Raw genomic sequence first — 21183 nt, 5'->3', positions numbered from 1 at the left:
ATTACCTGTAGGGAGTTGACCACTCGGATTTGGTGCTCGGCTCCCAGAGCCTGGATGCAATGCTGGAACAGGCTGTTAATATTATCCTTTATCTTCATCGATTCTTCCCCATCTAGAGACTCCAACTTCGCCTCCAGATACTCTAAATTCACCTGGTCAAACAGTTAAATGAAGTCAAAGAACGACATAAGTTTAAACAGGCCGATATCAATGTTAGGCAGCAGCTTGCAGAGTCCTCTGGTGACCAGGTGGGCATCCCCAGCTCGGCCAATACAAATGATGACATGGTTCATAGTTTATCTAGTATGGAGCGGAAAATATATAGGTACCACGGAAGATGTGCTTCCATTCAAATAACTCATTCCCAGAGGAAGGTAAAACAGGAACTTTGGGCTCTGGTCTTGAGCATTGCTTGGTGTCCAAAAAATGGACATACCACTTTTTTAAACGTTAATGGGTGGCCGATAAGCTCCATTTCATAAATATATATTATGACAACGGCCTTTTAAAAACTATACAAAGTATTACTAATCAAGTAAATAAAACGGTTACCTTCATGAGGAAAAGTTCATCCCAAAATCGGGGGTTGGATTTGGTGGGGTCTTCTCGCTAGAGAACATAAAACAAGTATAAACAGTACCTCAAAATAACATAAATCACCTGACAGCGACTTCATTTTCTCTTGCATGCAACAAACAGATCATATCGAATGAAAGCTGCTGTATGTACAAATAATCTAGTAACATCCCCAAATGATCCTTTATTAACTTATAAAGGGACGAAATGTATTTGTAATAAATCCATGATCATGTGGTAGGAATTTTTTCAGAGGCACACAAGACTTCCTGCCAGCCGCCGTACCTGAGTAGCATTATAGTAAAGGTGCATACACACGGTCAGGTTTGTCGGATGTGCCAGATGAACGATTGAACGATTTGAACGGTTTGATGAACGATTTGATCAATGATTTGAACGATTTTTGACTGCATTAAAATGAATGGAATCGTCCAAATCTGACTGCAAACACATCAGATGTCAGATATCGTTATCTGACCATCGGGAACGCGCATCGTCCAAACATGTCAGATATGTCATCAAATTTTCCTTCAAATATGAACGATTGAATGATTTTTTAAATCGTTATCGTTCAGATCTGAAGAAAAATCTGACCGTGTGTATGCACCATAAGGCTTTGAGGAGGGAGATTCATCAAACCTTCCAAAAAGTTGAAGCGAGGATGTGGCTAAAGCAATCAATCACATCCTAGGGGATAAATTTAAGAAAGTGAGAGTTTTTAGAAGCGAGTTATAAAAGTGATGTTGCCCATAACAACCAATCAAATTCTAGCTATTATCTTCTAGAAGGTGCTAGTTAAATGTTAAGTAGAATCAGATTGGTTGCTATGGGCAACATCACTTTGAAAACTCACTTCTAAAAACTCTCACTTTAGCAAATTTACCCCTAGCTATCATTTTCCTTCTACACTCTAGAAAATGAAACTTAAAATGGCCGAAAAGGGGGAATCGCCTGAATTATTACCAATGTTACCTCCGGCCACGAACGTGGCGCCAGATCCTGTAATACCTTATTTATACACAAAATATTGTAATCAGCCTTCTTTGTCTATTTATACCTGGCAACGCTGAGATTTCCCTTAATTCGCTGTAATAACAGACCAGTAACAACGTTTAATAAGGGCCCTGTCATGGCATTAAACAGGGCCTTGTATACATCGGCTGGAACATGAGCAGAACAGCGCTTTCATTATTGTTAGGTCACGGGTCACAGCACAGGTCGCTTCTTATATTGCGTATCTGTAGAACAATTGCACTTTTGTGGACCGAAACAATCTACGGTTCACCGAACCGATTATTGTTATTTATTTTTAGCTAAAGGATTTCCATGGTAACAGGACATTTGGAAAGCTGTAGTTGCCATGGAAACCATTAGAAATGAAAATTTGCATCTATATACGTGAATAATTCCATAAAGCATTCTGGCAGATATTAGGGAGAGGGGGAGAGGGAGAGGGAGACCTCATCAAAAATGGATTTTGAAAGCCCTGTAGACGAGAGCGTTAATTGCGTGCATTCTACCACTGATTAAGTCATATTAGACCGTATTAAAGCTGATAATTAAGAAAAATAATAGTATACACAAACAGACCTATACACACGTTTGCATTACATCAGTTTCTACACTGTCTGCAGCGTTCAAGTGGGCCATACAGTATATGGAGTTCTAGCACACGAGAAAAACGCTTTCCTACAGATGGGTGTTGAGGCCATTAAGAGTAGCAGACTATAAAAGGGGCATTAACTGTGGAGAAATGTTTCTAAATCGGAGGAGATTATGCTGTCAGAAAGCGTTAATTTATGTATGCAACGTAGCTTTAACCACACACAGGAAAGTAAAACAGATCACAGCTGTGTTATACAGGTCGGACAGGTCATTTATTCCAGCTTCTCTCCTGTACTAGCCGGCCAAATATCGCATGACACAAAGTACTGGGTGCAATTGTTCTCTCGGCCATAGGTCAGCGGTTCATTAATAAATGATAGTAATAAAAATATTTAGAAGGGGGCTACAGCCGAGCTGGAATTGAATCTGCCCCCAAAAAATGAAAAATCTGGTGACGGACGCAACAACAGTCAGATGAAAATATCTACCAATATAACACAGTCCCGGAGGGGATAGGAGACGCCTTATGGGCCTAAATAATCGTCTTTCTGACAAATCCTACTGGAACACACAGGATTTCTGTTGGGTCAGGCAGCAAATTCTGACACCCAATAATGGTCACTGAAATATAGGAATTGCTGTGCTTTTTGGCCCCGTATAGCCCTACCGTATGGCACTCACGGCACACAAGCAGATTAATAATGAATCAATAGATCTTCTAATATACCTGTCACCATATACACCCCACCGCCGCCCCCCCGCCCTCACCGGCCAATCGCAGACATATCCTGAATGTTTCCCCAATCGAAGAAGCCATGCAATGTAGGGATCATGATCTCTGTCAATCCCACCTTGTTTAAAGGCCAGTAGAAGGCCGACTATTTAACCTGGTCAGCCCAGCACCCACTCACTCACACTCCCACCTTGCTGTGGGTTATTAAGTTATTACTGAGGGCATGTAGAACACAGTACTAATGCCCTACAAAGGTTTATTGGTCCTTTAAAATAACTTACATTCTCCTAATGAACACTGAAGTGGTAATATCAGGTCTCGCTCTTCGTACGGATATTATTTACAGGATTTTACAGATATAGTAACATTACTTGTGTATTAGAGCCTTATATAAAGGGGAGACTTTTCCCCAAACATCAGATTTTTCATCCACTTTGCTCCTTTCTAAGACAAGGATGACGAACGCGTCCATATTCTACATATCCACAGTGCGGCCATGGCCAGGTTCCGGTAACACCGCCTTTCCTCGCAGCAAAAGGTTAGACAGGGGGCAATAATTGGCGACCGCGTCAGGAATCCTTACCGTAAAGACCTCATCGTACATCAGAACCACCTTTTCTTTCAGCGGCTTCTTGGAAGCGGACGACTTCCGCAGAAGTCCCACTTTCTTCTCTACTTGTGCCATGGCTCACACATAATCCGATGTGCCTGTAAGAATATAGGACAAGTCAGGGACGTCGCCCAATAAAGCAATGATCACTAAGACATTACAGGAACAGAGCATTACTTACTAAGGGGTCTATTTACTAAGCAGGGTTAACTTAGGAGAAGTGAAAAGTGATAAGGTGCCAGCCAATCAGCTCCCAACTGTCATTTTTCAAACACAGCCTGTGAGATGGCAGTTAAGGTGCCAGCCAATCAGCTCCCAACTGTCATTTTTCAAACACAGCCTGTGAGATGGCAGTTAAGGTGCCAGCCAATCAGCTCCCAACTGTCATTTTTCAAACACAGCCTGTGAGATGGCAGTTAAGGTGCCAGCCAATCAGCTCCCAACTGTCATTTTTCAAACACAGCCTGTGAGATGGCAGTTAGGAGCTGATTGGCTGGCACCTTATCACTTTTCACTCTGTCTCCTAACACTGCTTAGTAAATAGACCCTTAAGACATTACAGGAAATCCCAGTACTTTAAAGCATATATGCATTATTGCAATCTTAAATAAAAGGGACAAGTTTCAGGGTCATAAACAAGGGTCACTGTGCAGATTTCAGTGGGACTCCATGGCCTTTGAAAAACATAGGGCCTGATTCGGATGCACTGCCGACATTGGACGCAGTGGAGCGATTTTTTATTTTTCTTCTGCGCAGAGTTTGTGCGCACATAGTTTGTGTTGTGATTGAGGCGCAGGGTCTCAGCAATGCTTAGAGAATGCTGGACGTTCCTGGACAGTGACAGGAAGGTGGCTACGCAGAGGCACAGAGATGGTCTGTCTTATGATCGCGTTATGGGAGTGTCACGGGCGCTCACATAGGAGGCCAGATTTAGACAGATAATCTGCACCTGCCATAGGGCTAGTTATGTTCTGATGGTACGGCCGATGATGACGTCTAAAACGCACCAAGTGGTATATCAGTGCCTATGGACGCCGACAGTGCGTGTCTCAGTCCTCGCACAATGTACACCTGGGACGGGCTTTGTAGCGGTATTAGCATAAAGTCACAGACCTGCTCCTAACAATAATATACTAAAAGTAATTAAAATGTAGAACATTATTAAAGTTGTAACCCTCCGGTTCATGCAATGATTTGTTTCCCAGCAACAATGTTATTAATCCCACAGATCGCAGATGGTCAATGATCCACCAAACAATTTTACAATACACATTTCTTAAGTGCACACTCACGTACCCCTGTAAGGTAAATGCCCTTCTCTACTAACCCTGCGCCTCAAAAGGTGTTATATACACTCCGCTATAGGGTGTATCTAGCAAATGATTAAATATACAGATGGAGGGCTAAATGTAATAGCGCACGATTTTCAGCCGCTGTGGGGATTTATGCAAATCTCCCCGTATTTTTAAAGTGGTATTCGCTTTAAAAGCCTAAACCAGCTTGGTCTAGCCCAGTGGTTCCCAAACTGTGTGCCGTGGCTTTGGGGTGCCTCAGGACACTTGCAGGGGTGCCTCAGGTTGGTGGTCCAGCACCAAATCATTATTTATGGTCAATGTAATGGAAATATGTGGACAAACAGAAGCTCAAACCTGTCCACCACCACATAACTGAGCCCAAGGGTGACAGGTCAGCAGTTTATTTCACTTTATTACTTTACTACATTTTTTTTCTGAATTTCTCAATAGCAAACGTTTGGCTGAGGGGTGTGGTGAAGACAATGCTGTTACTCTAGGGCGCCATGATTCAAAAAAGTTTGGGAACCTCTGGTATAGCCATAAAAATACGGGGAGACTTGCATAAATCCCAGCAGCGGCTGAAGATCGCTAGCTATTACATTACAGGACCTCATTGAGTCGGTCGCAAGCGCCGATGCGTAACCGACTCGATGGTTAGTCCTGCGCAGGCGCAGTGGCCACACTGCGCGTGCGCAAGCCCCGGAGCGACAGATAAACTCTGTCGCTCTGGAGCTCATCACCAAAGGGGCGGCTCTCGATGTTGATCGACAGCTCGCCCCGTTTGGTAGGCGGGCCAGGGGGGTGGTTTGCAAAACTGAGGCGTTCCTTAACGAACGCCTACCGTTTTGTGGGCGGCCGCACTGACATCATCAGTGATGTCAGTGGGGAGTTTCCTGCTCAAACAGAGCAGGAAGCTCCCTGGGACTTACGAGTGCCGAGACCCAACCTTAGGGTTTCGTCGTAAGCCCCGATGGTCACGATGGTGATCACCATCGCGACCATCAACTTGGTCGGTCGTTAAGCTGTGGGTGGTAACCCGCAGCTTAACTAACGACCAGGAGGCCGCATTTCAAAAATGAAGCGGCCGTCCTCATTCAGAGAGAGCGATCGCTTCTTGCGACTGCCTCTGAATGAGGTCCTTAGGGCCTGATACAGAGCCGGACGCTATTTGCGGACGCTCGTTCAGAAAAAGGGGCTGGCTATTTAAATTAAGCGCTCGCTCTTTGCGGTCTGTTGACGCCTCTATGTCTGATCGAGCGAACAAAACATGGGCTCCCTATTTTGGAAAAAACGCCCCCTGGCCGCTCATATCATACGTCATCTCCGCTATTCATTAGATTAATCGAGTACATCGAATGGCGTATGAACTGCTCGCTATTCTTGTGGTAGCATTTTCCTACCGCAATCATGCGAGCAGTTCAGGCTAAAAGACAACCAAGTGACCTGGTCGATGACGCTGCTTTGTTAATTATGCACACCCTTAAAACGCCCGTTTTGACCGTTTGGCACGCCTGCGTTCGGATCTCCACTCCCCGTTTTCAAGCACCTTCCCGTTACCACCCACAAACGCCTCATTCTGTCACTCATATTAGCAGGCATTCGCTATTTTGCGAGCACACGATTTTCGACCGCACTGACTGGTTGGCGCATGTGCATTACAACCCATACGCATGCGCAGATGTGCGAACATCGCTCGAAGCGAACGAGCGGCCGCTTACGAGCGGCTCTGAATCAGGCCCTTAGCCCAAGTATAGTTCTGACTGGTGACATCCAAAGTGCTTCTCCTGGTTACTCCTCAAAGGCCCGGTTCCTACTGTTCTACAGGGTGTTTCACTCGCTATTGGCCCCAAAGTTTTTCTTATAAAACTTTTAAAGTAATTGACGTTATTTAGTGAAATGTGACGCAGACATACCTTGGTCTATGGGAAACATGAGGATAGCAAGTGATGAAAGTGTTCGCCATTAGCATCCAGGCCAGCTGATCACGCATGCGGGAAGTGAAGGCAGCCGTTCACCACCCTAGCCAGCAGCTCAGTCCAAAATTCAAATAGGGGAGACACACCAACTGCCAGTGAGTATGCCAGTGAGGATGGCAGTTGGTGTAGTTCCCCTATTTGAATTTTGGACTGCGCTGCAGCCCCACCACTGGAACGTCAATTACTTTAAAAGTTATAAAAAAAAAAACTTTGGGCCAATAGCGCGTGAAACACCCTGTATTTTAATAGTGCGTGTTTAAGACGGAATAACCGACGTTCCATGCATCAGACTGTGGCGTTTATCTCAAGAATAATCGCCAGGAATGATGTCATGTAAATGTATATATATATATATATAAATGTGTGTATCAACATGGTTTCTAGGCAGTGTCCTGTATTTGACCTGTAGGAATACAAAGCTTGGAGGAGATTTGTCTTCCTGGAACCAGGCATCTAGATAACCATCTCTTCTCTCAACAGGCCATAAAGTTTGGGGAGAGATACATCCTTAATGCAGATGGTCAGACCTGGTCAAGCCAGGTCATGGGATATAAAATCCTTTAGAAGGGAGATGACAAGAATGTAGGGTATGTTACCTGATTATTGGTTTCTAAAGACCCCTTCACAATGTTTCAAGACCCCCTACTTCCTATAGACAATATGGAAGGGTGTGGCCGATTTCTTAATGCCCAGTGTACAGCAATGAAAGAGTGAAAAACCCAAAGGTGGGGGCTAGTGCAGCTGTGAGGGTATAACTATGCATCTCCCTCAGTGATAAGTGTTCTTGTGCCCAAGGAGAGTGCTGACGACTGGCCAGAATCCAATGCTCCTGTGTCTCCTTCACGACTGAGTCTAGATGTAAAGACTCTGGGTTCTTTTTCATTTTTAATTCCTTTTACTTTCTGAAACCTATTTGTGATATATTTGTATTGTCCATATTTGTACTACCTTTTTCTGTAATCAATAACCTTGGAAATATTTTTCGGATTAAACATTCTTAATCCAGTGTATTCTCCGTGTTCTTGTCGAATTCACGAGCCTGTGAGGTCAAAGCTACGTACCTATATGTAAGTGAGTGTGCATATTGAGATTTAAGGGGAGAACCGAACGACTCCCGTTAACTTCGTTGGTGGTGGCAGAACAGTGTTAATAAGAGTAACCGCACGTGCTGAGGTAACCATAAGTCACAGTTGGCGATTCTCAGATTGAGGTATCTGGAGAATCGGCCGGCTGGTCGTGACACAGACGCTCGATCACCTATACACCTTACTTCATTTGGCCAACAGATAAGCCAATTAAAGGTGGCAGAGACACCGGGGTATGAGTAGTTGGTGGGTATTAAAGAAGTGCTTGGTAAGTGACTAGGGCAGGATAGGGTGTATATTACAGTTGTGAGGAGCGTTTATAGCAAAGGAGGCTGGAGAGAGTGACAGAATGACGGAGATCATGCTATAAGTTTGGTGCAGCACAGGAGAAGTCTTGGATATGGGAGTGATAGGAGGTAATCAGTGGGGAGGCAGGTGGTGATCACTGGCTGAACGGAGACAGTGGGAGGGAGTGCAGGGGACAGTAATAATGTAACAGTGAGCCCTGGGCATATACAGCCCACAGGATTCTTCTGATCCCAGGAGTCATACTGTACAGCAAACTGTAAACGTGGCTCTGATTTATGGTTTACGCACTGTAGTCTGTGCAGATCAATAGAGGCTATACAGAGACAATCTGGGGGCTTAGATACAAGTGTGACCTTGAAATAGAAGTCACAAGTCCTCCCTATGGTGCACGCACAGAAGACACACGTCTAGCATGTGTTTTTGTTTTAATAAACAATATTACCAAACCAATTTAATTTATGCATCAGTAGTTAATCACAGATATTTAACAAAATGCTGACTAACTAAGGATTACAGGTTGCTCTAAAATATATTTAATCGTACCCAAAAAATAAATAAATAAAAATCACAATACAAGAGAAAACAGGCACCCTGAAAGAGGAACCTGCCAATGGGCACGTCTGATAGGCAGCCTTAGTCCTTAATATATAGGGGCTGAGAGCTGTACGTATCACTGTTTGCAGAGCGTATTTTGCATGCTCGGTAACAGGAGATGCAGAGCCGGACGCATCTCAATCGCATCTGCACTGACCACAGAGGAGGTGTCACTGGGCTGGAAACAGGGCATTCTAATATAGGCAGGTTTAGTGGGGGCCTAACATAGTACCTGCCAATTGGGTCATTCCATGTCGTGGACCAAGGGTTCCCACCTGTCTGTCTCCAATAGTCATAAACTTTTACATGAAGGTCGGAATATATAGTGTTCCTGCTGGGATGTTTTAGCGGGCCGCCGCGTCCTGACAGATTTTAAATTGCTAAAATGTGCCCAGCTCCAAATGGCGGCGCCCTGCTGAAACAGCCTACCAGGTGCTGTCCCCGCCAAGTAGCGCATACGCACGGCCTCTGTTCATGCTGCAGGGGGGGCATTAGGCCTGCCCAGCATCTCCGTGAGTGCTAGGCACGCCCCTTACAGTGATGAAAAGGGGGCGCATCTTAAGGACACGCCCAGGGACTGTCTTCAAAATGAGTCCACTTAACATGGAATGTCCCTGTAACCAGGGGCGTTTCTAGAGAGGAGGGAGCTGTGCAGCCTCCGACACGGGCCCCCTCCTCTCTGTCCGGCGGCACACTGAGCTTTGCGCAGCCAGCGCCGGAGTTATAGACTCTGGCCACTAGAGTGCACCCAGAGTCTATAGTGTATGCACAGGTCACCGGGAAAATGGCCGCGGCAGCCATTTTCCAGTCGTCTTTACAGTGCCGGACCCCCACGCCGGCGTGGAACTCCGGAGAGGTAAGTAATACTAAGGGTGCAGGGTGTGCAGTGCAGGGCACATCCTGCACCCATTATAGATACACCCCTGGTCTATAACTGCTCCAACTGCGACCTAATAGCAGGATGCAGTGTGCGGAGTGCAAAAGTAAAGCATGATTCCTACTATTATTTGGGAAGGGGGGGAGGTTGCTGATGTTTATTAATTTACTTAAAAGGTTATAGTTGTGTCTTGCTCGATTTGCATTTCACAGCGACTTAATATTTATGTACCCTTACCTGCCATTTACTGTAAGGGGTATGACCCGTGTACGGTGTTCTGTCCATCTTTTGTGTGCGCAGTGAAGCCACGCCTCCTGCCATGTCCCTGCCGCATCTATCTTCTACTAACTGCAGGTGACGGGAGGCGCATTTGTTACCTGCGCAGAGTTGATTGCACGTCACACTTGCAGGCAGCTCTGCATACGTATTTTCCCCGAGGTGCATTTTACGCTTGCACTTTGATGGAAACTGCGTCCAGCTCTGAATAAGGTCCCGTGTGTCATCATTTCATTTACTGCACTGGACAAAAATATAAAATCTAGCATTGCATCCTTTTATGCTGTACCTACCAATCCTCAACAGCTACAATAAAAAGCAATGGAGATATACACAACGGGATCGGTATGATATACTGACGCCGGATTGCAGTAGGATCCCGACTAAGGTAAATTTCTAACTACCCCTAGCCCTCTCCCCCCTAAACCTCCCTTAGGGGTGCCTAACCCTAACCTCCTCACCTAGTGCCTAAATCTAACCCCCCCCCCTCCCCGCAGCCTAATCCTAACCTCCCCCCCGGGGGTGTCTAACCATAACTCTTCTTCCCCTAGCCTAACCCACCTGGGGGGTGCCTAACCCTAAGTTTCCCCTAGGAGCCCGTAACCTAACTCTCCCTCCCCCCGCGGCTGTCCGCACCCGGCGCCCGGCTTACCTTCGTTCGGTATGCCAGGCGTCGAGCTCCCGCATAGATATAATGACAGGCGTCGAGATATCGACGCCTGGTATTAATCCCCTGCCGGGATTTGACAGTCGGGAAGCCGGCGGTCGGCATTTCGACCACCGGCTTTTTAACTGCATCCCATACAGAACAGGTCTTCAATATCTGAAAAAGCCCAATAATGATCCAGCATCTACAGTATATGGCTAAGAATACAGTAGATAGGAGGCCCGGCATATATCAATGCTAGAGAGTGGCAGTTGGAGGGCGGAAGTTGGAATCATAGGGATTTGGAACCACAAACGAGGACCTGATGTGCAGAGCTTGCAACAGCAGAACATAGAGTCCATCTGGACCTCGCTGGGTCATACCACTGCTCCAGGAGGGGGGTTTTAATAAAGGTTTTCCACAACCAACAAAACAGGGGTCCTAATGGAAGGACCATTGCTATTTGGTTTCGGAACTGTGCTTGTTATTCCCCCCCCCCCAAAAAATAAAAAATAAAAATAAATGTACAACGTGGAATTTTAAATTCAAATAAGAAAATAGAGATATCCCACATACACCACTCTATCATTGCAGAAGCTCTTATACTGGTTCCTATTTATTTAACCAACACAAGCTTAAAATATACCTTATAATGTGATCCATTGCTTAAACTAAGCAAATTTACTATTTGTACATGTTTTCCGGGCTCAAATGCGTTTTTGGACACTGGCTACAATTGAACAAACAGCCTTTGTTCGACTGAATTTAGCTGAATAATAAAACTCCATGAAGAATATATCTGATTAGCATTAATTACTACTTTGTGACACAAATGAGCAGTGCTCAGTGAAAGGCAGATAATGGGAACAGAGTTTTCAGGAAAGGTTAGTCGTGGGTTAAATGTACGAGCATTTTATTATACGACCAGTAAACAGCGTATTTCTGACCCCCGATGCCCAGATTACCCTGATTTACCAGCTCATACAGTCTGGGGCAACACCATTGTATTAAAAGAGATTTTCCATCTTAAAAGGATTTAATATTTTGGACACTCCTTTCTGTAACATTGCTTTTTCCGCCATGTATTTATTACATCTGGAATAGTTGTTTTATGTTGTTGCACTAAATTACGATAATGCTGCTGTACTTCCTTCTAAACACATGGCTAAAAAACACAGACTTTGGGCTATTTTCAATTAGCCGCGAAAAGTCAGAATCTGCGAAAAAGTATCACGGATGAAGTCATTTCGCCAGGCGGAAATTTTGCCGTATTCAATTCCAAATACTTTTCGCGTACGCGAAAAGTCAATGCAATGTAATAGGCGAGAAAGATTCGCCTATGAATAGCCGGCGGAAAAAAGTGCCGAATTGTGATTTTGGGGTGCAAACGTCGGAAAAACACTCAGCACCCTTGGGATAGCCCCCTAAAGCATAATTGCGTTAAAAAATCCCTAAAATAAAGAGGAACACCCTAAAAAATTACTTAGAAAATGGGGGTGAAAAGTACAAAGTGGGGGTACACACAAAAAGAAGCGAAATTGACTTTTGGGGGGGTCTGATAGTAGGGGGGAGGTGATTTTTTGATTGCAGGTGCTTGCTGAAGGTGTTTTTTGCATCACTTAAAACTTCACTTTAGCGATTTTAAACCATGCTAGAACCCATTTTCATGTACCCCAAATTAGAAGCAATTGACAGCACTTAAGTACCCCAAATAGCTTCAGGGGGGCTATTTGGGAACATCTATACTGACCCCAATGTTAGTGCATCTTTCGGGGGGCGTCAGGCTGACTTCCCCATTTTTTACAATACTTTTGGCCTGTTTAGAGTTTTGCCGGGACGAGTTTTCAAGTCCTTTGGAATTGAATACGGTGAATAGCGGGGGCGCACACGATAAGTTTCCGCAGACAAAAAACGTGATGTAGACGAGAAGTGCGGCCGGCGGAAAAGTATCGCGGGTGCGAAACTAATTGAATATGGCCCTTAGTCAAAGAGCAAAATATATTTATTTACTGAAAGTTTCAGGAGGGCAAGTACAACACAATGTGAATTACACCGTACATACCTGATAAATCCTTAGATCCAGAACCCAGATCTCTATCTGTAACAGCCACCTATCCCATCAAACTATTTCTGTGATTGCTACACTTAAATGGCACCAATACGTCAGTGTGGGTACAGGTATGTATTACCGAGAGAGCAAACACAACACTTATCGGGTCTATAACATGCCAGGTAATATAACAAAACATATGCACAGTCTAAAGATAACCTGCAGAGTATTTTTTCCAATAGTGCAAAATAAAAGCAGTATCGAGTATATATTCATCCGAGCGGACCTGGTAATTGTCATACGAAATGCGAGCCCCGGAGCAATTCATCATTACTCCTTCGCGGAGACGGCTGATCTGAAAATCAGCTGCCTCCACAAAGCAGCTTCGGAGCAGTGAAACTTAGCTTTGCCGACTCGACTCGGCAGTGCTAGTGCGCCTGCGTGACCCTGGGTTTACGCAGGCGCGCAAAGACCCGACGTCCTAAGGAAGGAGCTGAGAGATCTCGCAACCCGGTACTCCTTCCCATAGGAATGAGCGGGGTGCGCACTGCGAGCGGAAACAAACACCGACTGAAGATGGCGAATGCTCTCGCAGTCAAGCTACGAAAATATTGTATTTTTGGAGCTTGATGAATTCTGTCCCCATACTAGTATATGGTATACAGGGGGCAGCTTCGGAAGTGAAAGGTAAGCAGGAGATATCTGTAATATCTCCTGCTGTACCTTCTTGATGAATGGCCCGGACACTTTTCACCTGCGTTTGTAGAAATTAAGTGATGAGGAATAGACCCCTTTATAACATAGTATAAACAATTTCAGATATAACCCACCAGCAGTATAGTATATATATTGTCGTCACTCTGGGCCGCTATGCAAAGCAATACAACTAGAACACCTCAAATGAAAAAAATGTTGGCAGAAGCGTGTGATTTTATCGTGGACAAAGACGCGCCCGCAGGCAACAGCTAGTGCTATAAATTAAAAAATAATAAAAAGATTATATACATCACCGAATAAGGTGACTTACTGCAATGCTAGTTTTAAGCGCATTGCCCAGTTCAGCAGAGGATATCTCACGTTACGGCACTGAAGACTCCTTTATACAGCCACAGACCTAGTAGAACGAATATTTGGACATGGAAATAATTGCTGTGCACGCATTGAAGACCTACTGAAATTATATATATATATATCTCCCGGAATTGTGAATGATAAGCATGCCAGAAGACCTCTGCTGCGCATAGGTGTAATGCTACTGTGCCAATTAATACTGGAATACAATTTGATGCATATAAAAAAGGCTTCACCACGGTGATTCCAAAGACTGAGACAGGTCTGTCAAAATCCATCAAAAAGAGAGATATTTTATACCTCATTGACTAAATTCAATCTTAATTGAAGCGGTTTGACAGTCTTGTCTCCATTTTTGGAATTCGGGACACATTTTATTTAGATTATTATTGATTACCAGTTATTCACATAGCGCACACATATTCCACAGCGCTTTACAGACAATATTTTTAACCATTTACATCAGCTTAAAATCTATATTCCCTACCACATTTACACACGCATACATCAGTAGTAGCCAATTAACCTACCAGTATATATTTTTAGGAGGCAGCCGGAGCACCAGGAGGAAAGCCACGCAACAAACAACTGTTATACATTTTCCATACCTGGATGGACACAGGTGTACACAGGGTAAATATAAAACGTTTCACGGTACCAGGCATTGTTCTCAGATTTTAAATCAACAACAATATCCTATACCCTCCATATAGACTGTACTCTGTACATAACATTTTTGTTTAGTATTTCAAGTCAGGATAAATGTAATTATTTCACTAAGGGTTTTAGCTTGTTTTGGGGTTAGAAGCAGAGGTGGGCAATAATCAGCCCACCAGCTGTTGTTGAACTACAAATCCCAGCATGCATTGCAAAATTTGTAGCATGGCCAAATAGCAAAACTGAGGCAGGGCATGCTGGGATGTGTAGTTTTACAACATCTGAGGAGCTACTATTGCCCACCCCTAGGTTAGAGCAGCAAATTAAATACAAATGGACATCTCCTTTAAAATTCGGTTTTCTAATTATGTGTTTAAATAAGTGGAGAGAAATTTCAAATAGTAATGAACACACAAAGAAAACACATGTGCAACTCCCTCTTAAAGGTGGCAACGCAGTTCTTGCAAATGATGGTATAGTCACATACCCATAAAAATATATATATATATATATATATATATATATATATATATATATATAAACAAGGGTGAAGAAAGTATCGCCTTCAGTGCAAAGTTCTATATAATAGAACCTTTTTGTGATGTAACAAAAGTCAATACGTGTTTATAGTTTCTTCTGTGAATTTCCCGCACTGAAGGCGCACAACTTCGCGTCAATACAACATAATAAAGAGCTCTCCGTCAACATAATAAAGAGCTCTCCGTCAACATAATAAAGAGCTCTCCGTCAAATCCTGTATATCTTGTAGTTTAAAGAGTAAATCAGTGGGATGTATACACATACATACACACGATGTATAAGGGTTGGGTACAAGATCCCGGCGCACGCAATGAGGGTGATCGGAATCCCGACGCCTGTAGGTAAGTAATTTAACCCTTTCCCTAACCCTCCCGCAGTCTAACCTTCTCCTCCCACAGCCTAACTCATAACCCTCCCCTCCCGCAGCCTAACCCTTCCCATAGTGCCTAACCCTCCCCTCCCACAGCATAACCTTAACCCTCCTGCAGTCTAACCATTAGCCCTCCCCTCAAGTAGCCTAACCCTTAACCCTCCCCTCCAGCAGCCTAACCCTTGACCAGTCAGGATTCCGGCGCTGGGATTGTGAGTGCCGTCATTCTGTGTGGCGGGGTGCCAACTACATCCCAATGACTCAGTGCAGTGAACACATTAGTCTCACAGATTTGCAACTGAAAGATAACATGGTATCACTTTAGTTAAGAAAGCACAGAGGTTAGCATTGCTGCCTCAATGATCTGGGGTCATGAGTTAGATTCCGGACCAGAGCCCTGTATGTGTGGAGTTTGTATGTTCTCCTCGTGTCTGCGTGGGTTTCCTCCAGGTGCTCCGGCTTCCCTCCCAAATCATGCTGGTAGGTTACTTGGCTTCAGTCACAATTAACACTCATGTGTCCGCTTAATAGGGACTATAGATTGTAAGCTCCACTGGGCCAGGACTGAGGTGATCGATTAAATAGTCTCTGTAAAGCGCTGTAGAATGTGTGTGCCTAATATAAATAATAATAGTTCTGCTTTTGTCATTAGCCGACACCACAAGACACCGCTGCAACAGCTCAGTACCAAAAGATAGTGATACCATAGAACAAGTTGTGATCATGGGAGAAATAGTAATTTCCTAAGAACAGCAGACTTGTCAGTAATCACCCCTAGTGGTGTATTTACTAAGCAGTGATAACTCCTTTTCCTGCAGAAAGAGAAAACATCGCTGCTTAGACCACTTTGCAAAACGAGTCGGCGCTGAGGAATCACATTTCTCACGCTCTACCATCATTTTCGGAGGTTACCGGGACCTCGTAGGAAGTTGTGGGGACCGCGGTCTTTGCTCAGCTACGATACACTTGTCTCCTTGCAGTTTTTGAAGAAAACATGATACAATCTCAGGAAGGTGTTACACGTGTAAAGTACGGCGAACACTGGGACATTTGCACTGGGTATGCACAGCTTTACCAACTAGAGTATGCCCGTGTGGAGAAAAGATTACTGCACATGTGCAGTAAAATTTCAAATGGGCACTGCCAGAATGCCTTACGCTATAGCTTACATCGGTTTGCTAAATAATGAACAGAGGGCCTGATTCAGACCCGGTCGCAAGCGGGTTGATTGTTAGGCAGTGCGCACGCCTCGCGTGCGCAAGCCCCGGAGCGAGTGCAAAAAGCGCTCACTCCGGCGTTCGCATCCAAAAGGGGCAGTTGTCGAAGTTGATCGACAGCTCGCCCTGTTTGGAAGGCGGGTGGGGGGGGGGGGGTGTTTGCTGGGCAAAAGGGAGTCGTTCCTGCAGTAATTTTCAGTAAAGATCTTGACCATCGCGACCATCATCATGGACGCTCGCATAAGCTGTGGGTGGTAACCCACAGCTATGCGAGCGGCCAAGAGGCCGCAATTAACAAAAAAAAAACCCGCCCTGATTCAGAGCGAGCGCTCGCTTTTTGCGAGCGCCTCTGAATCAGGCCCAGAGCTCATAACCCCTCTAGTGTGTGCTAAAGGGGTTATAGCTCATTTTTATAGAGAGCCCTTATAGCAGTAACCAGTTTAGTAACTCTGTGGTGGGCAGCTGTGTATATTGACAGTTACCACTGCATCTATGTAAATATAACCCCCCAAGGACATCACAGCCCCTATAAATGGTATTACAGATATCAGACACCAACAGATTGCACCCAAAATGTAAACCTACGCTTCCTTCCAGGTATGGAAAACATATAAATTTATACCGATCAGACAAAGCATCAAAACCTAATACTGTGTAGGGGGATGTAGGTATAATACAGAGAGTAGAGATGCCTGCGCTTAGAATGCCGGCACCGGAGACCCCACGCCTATCAGAATCCTGCCACCAGCATCCCAACCGTAAGTATTGGAGTTAAGGTGAGGGTGAGGCTGCGGGGATGGGGGGAGTGCCAGAATCCCATACTCAACCCCGTGTAGGTCCCCCTTGTGCCAACAAAACAGCGCTGACCCACTGAGGCAAGGACTCCACAAGACCTCTGACGGAATCCTGTGGTATCTGGCACCAAGACGTTAGCAGCGAGATTCTTTAAGTCCGGTAAGTTGGCTCAGACTTGTTTTTTCAGCGCAACCCACAGATGCTCAATCAAAGTGAGATCTTAGGAATTTGGAGTCAACACCCCTGAACATTGTCATGTTCCTCAAACCATTAGTGAACAATTGTTTTGCAGTGTGGCAGGGTGGATTATCCTGCTGAGAGAGGCCACTGCCATCAGGGAATACGGTTGCTTGGTCCGTAACAATGTCTAGGTATGTAGTTGCTGTCAGAGTGACAGCCACATGAATGCCAAGACCCATGGTTTCCCAGCAGAGCATTGCCCTCTGCCAGCTTGGCTTCTTCCCATAGTGTAGCGTTCCCGCTAGGCTGTTTTAGCGGGGCGCGGCGCCCTGCCCTCCTTCTGGAGGGCAAAAAGCGCCCTGCCCTAACAAACATGCGGTGACCCGGTCACCGCCGGAGAATAGACTCCGGGCGAATGCGCCCGACATCTATTCTCCCTTACTGCAGCGCTTGGGGGCTGCCCGGCATGTCCGTAAGCGCCGGGCACGCCCCCAAGTATGACGAAAAGGGGACGCGTCTTATAGACACGCCCCCTTTTCATAACCATGCCCTCTTTTCGGGCGCGCGCGCACAAGATTGCCCTCTCTAGCTCCGGCGCCCTGCCTGCCGCCGGAGCTAGAGGGAACACTAATAGTGCATGCCGGTGCAATCTCTTCCCCAGGTAAATGACGCACATGCACATGCACCCAGCCGTCCTTATGATGTAAAGGAAAACGTGATTCATCAGACGGGGCCACCTTCTTCCATTGCTCCATGGTCCAGTTGCGATACTCACGAGACCATTGTAGGCAATTTCGGCTCTGGAGAGGGGTCAGCATGGGCACTCTGACCGGTCTGCGGCTACACAGCCCCACACGCAGCAAGCTGTGATGCACTCTGTGTTCTGACACCTTTCTATCATAGCCAGCATTACATTTTCCAGCAATTTAGGCTACAATGGCTCTTCCGTGGGATAGGACTAGACGGGCTAGCCTTCGCTCCCTACGCGCATCGATGAGCCTAGGGCGCCCAATGATCCAGTTCACCGGTTGTCTTTCCTAGGACCACTTTGGGAAGGTACTAACTAGAGATGTGTGGGTTCGGTTCTACTCGGTTCTGTTTGCCAAAATAGCGCAAGTTTGGATTTATCTTACTAGCTATCCAAAACACATGACAGCCGATGGCCAAAAAGATTTGGTTTTCAAATTCGAACGTAACCAAGTAAAACAGAACCCGCACATCTCTTGTACTAACCACTGCTACCGGGAACACCCCACAAGACATGCCATTTTGGAGATTCTCCGACCCAGTTGTCTAGCCATCACAATTTGTCCCTTGTCATAGTTGCTGAGATCCATACGCTTGCCCATTTTTCCTGCTGCAAGGCCAGGCACCGGTGTTAACACATAGGATACGTGATAGAAACCGTGAACTTGTGTGTATTTGCCCGAAAACAGATCATTTTACGGGCAAATAAAACGGGATCTAATTGAATTGCCCGAAGGCAATTCAAGCGTTAAAATACGATTTTACCAGCCCGAAAAATTATTGGGTCTAATTAAACTCCCCCATCATCATCATTTATTTATATGGCGCCACAAGTGTTCCGCAGCGCCTTACTCAGTACATAAACAAATAAGTAAACTAGCGACTTACAGTACAATACAAAGCAGGACATGGATAACACACATTGTTACATTAGCGACCTTTACACCCATATAAGCCCTTAAGTGAATGACCAGTGAATGAAAAGTTAAGGGAATTCCCATATTTAAGGGGATGGTGTATGTAGAAGACACAACATAAAAACTATTATCAGACATGGGCCATCGTTATTACTATGTATACTTATAAAATACATTTTTGGTTTAAAGGTTTAAGGAATAGTTACAATTTTACAATCAAAAAAAAGAAGAGGTGTAGAAATTACCAATGAATTAATGAATGAATGAATGAAGGCACAATACTAGCAAATGAACAGACAAGTACAGTAAATGAATAATTTGACTTACATCAGTAAAACAATCTAAGATTGTATTCAATAAAATTTACGATTTTTGTATTAAACCTGAAAATGTTCATTCACTGGCTGATTCACCTATATGCTAATCGCCAATCATTTAATCCTGCATGTCAGCTAAGTAGGCAGATAGTGCAAATATTAGATCATATATCATCAAAATGGATAAACTGCTAAGTAATTTGCACAGGGGGACGGCCCTGTGGAAATTTTGCTATGGGGCCCCCGTAGGTCTTGTTACGCCCCTGCTCACAGGGATGAATTGGGAGAACAAATATCGATAACACCAAGGTGATCCTCCGTGCAATTAAACACTGCTGCTCCCCATTGGTAACACTGAGGCAAAGAAAATAAAGTACTGCATATAATAAACAGAATATACAAATCTGTACAAAAGAAAAATTTGCTGTATTTTCATCTTTGTCAAAGATATGTATTCATTGATTACCGTATGCATTAAATGTGTATCTCTCAGTTTATGATGTAACATTCATTGCTTTAATAAAAAATATGAGATATGGTAAGAACTTACCCTTGTTATCTCTATTTCTACGAAGTCCATAGGGTTCCACAGGATACCTTGGGGTATAGGTGTGACGTCAGTCGCTGGGCACCATAGAGTTAAGCTTTTCAGCCTCCCAGGATGCACTAGGGTCCCCCTCCTATACCCCGCCCCCGAGCCAAGGCACCTCAGTTAGTTATCAAGCCAGAGGCCGGAGGAGGAGAAGGAAGAGAGAGAAAAAAAGATCTGGACACACACAAGAATCACATTCTCACCAGAGGGAGACGGAAAACCGGTGACCAGAGCAAAGCCCATCTGCAGCACAGGTGCGACAGGGCGGGAGTCCTGTGGAACCCTATGGACTTCGTAGAAATAGAGATAACAAGGGTAAGTTCTTACCATATCTCATATTTTCTACTTCAGGGTCCATAGGGTATCCACAGGATACCTTGGGGATGTCCCAAAGCAGTATCCTTTAAGGGTGGGGACGCTCCTGTGCAGAAAGGAGAATCCGCCGCCCGAAGGAAGCATCCTGAGAGGCGAAGGTGTCAAACCTGTAATACCTCACGAAGGTATGGACAGAGGACCACGTAGCAGCCTTGCAGATCTGAACTGCCGAGGCACCACGTCGAGCTGCCCACGAAGGACCCACAGACCTAGTGGAATGAGCCTTCAGAGAAGGAGAGACCGGTAGGCCTTCATGAAGATAAGCTTCAGAAATAGCCATACGGATCCAGGCTGCCAAAGTTTGCTTTGAAGCAGGCCAACCCTTTTTACGGAAGCCATAGAGGACAAACAAAGCGTCCGACTTCCTAAACGAAGAAGTGCGGTCAACATAAGTCCTTAAGGCCCGCACAACATCCAAAGAGGCCTCACCCACGGAAAGACCCGGTGAGTTAAAGGCCGGAACAACTATTTCCTTGTTAACATGAAACTGGGAAACAACTTTGGGAAGAAACTCGGGCCGAGTGCGGAGCACTGCCCTGTTCCCATGAAAAACCAAGAAAGGGGGTCTACAAGAAAGAGCCCCTAACTCAGAAACACGTCTGGCCGAAGCAATGGCCAGAAGGAAAACAGTCTTAGCTGTTAGCCATTTAAGATCCACTGAGCCCAGTGGTTCAAACGGCGGTCCTTGGAGAGCCCTCAGGACCACAGCCAAATCCCAAGGCGCCACAGGTGGAACAAAGGGCGGCTGAATGCGGAGAACACCCTGCATAAAG

The 21183-nt window shown here is 45.1% G+C and overlaps 1 protein-coding gene across 5 annotated transcripts in view; it reads right to left on the bottom strand.

The window, feature by feature from the left end:
* The window catches only part of ARMH3 (armadillo like helical domain containing 3), a 154842-nt gene that overhangs the window by 123416 nt on the left and 10243 nt on the right, over positions 1–21183 (bottom strand). For 3 of the 5 annotated variants that reach the window (XM_088449982.1, XM_088449984.1, XM_088449986.1), the window contains exons 2-4: positions 3498–3622; positions 553–609; positions 6–152 (exon numbers count right to left, since the gene is read on the bottom strand). In XM_088449982.1, coding sequence (XP_088306108.1) covers positions 6–152; positions 553–609; positions 3498–3599 — 306 coding nt within the window. In that variant the 5' untranslated portion in view covers positions 3600–3622. Of the gene's footprint in view, positions 1–5; positions 153–552; positions 610–3497; positions 3623–14233; positions 14312–21183 lie in introns of all 5 variants that reach the window. The other 2 variants (XM_088449983.1, XM_088449985.1) reach the window with 1 other exon arrangement.

The sequence above is a fragment of the Taudactylus pleione genome, unplaced genomic scaffold, assembly GCF_031769625.1.
Source record: "Taudactylus pleione unplaced genomic scaffold, aTauple2 ptg000502l, whole genome shotgun sequence".
In the NCBI taxonomy this organism is placed as follows: domain Eukaryota; kingdom Metazoa; phylum Chordata; class Amphibia; order Anura; family Myobatrachidae; genus Taudactylus; species Taudactylus pleione.
This window is presented reverse-complemented; position numbering and strand designations above follow the sequence as displayed.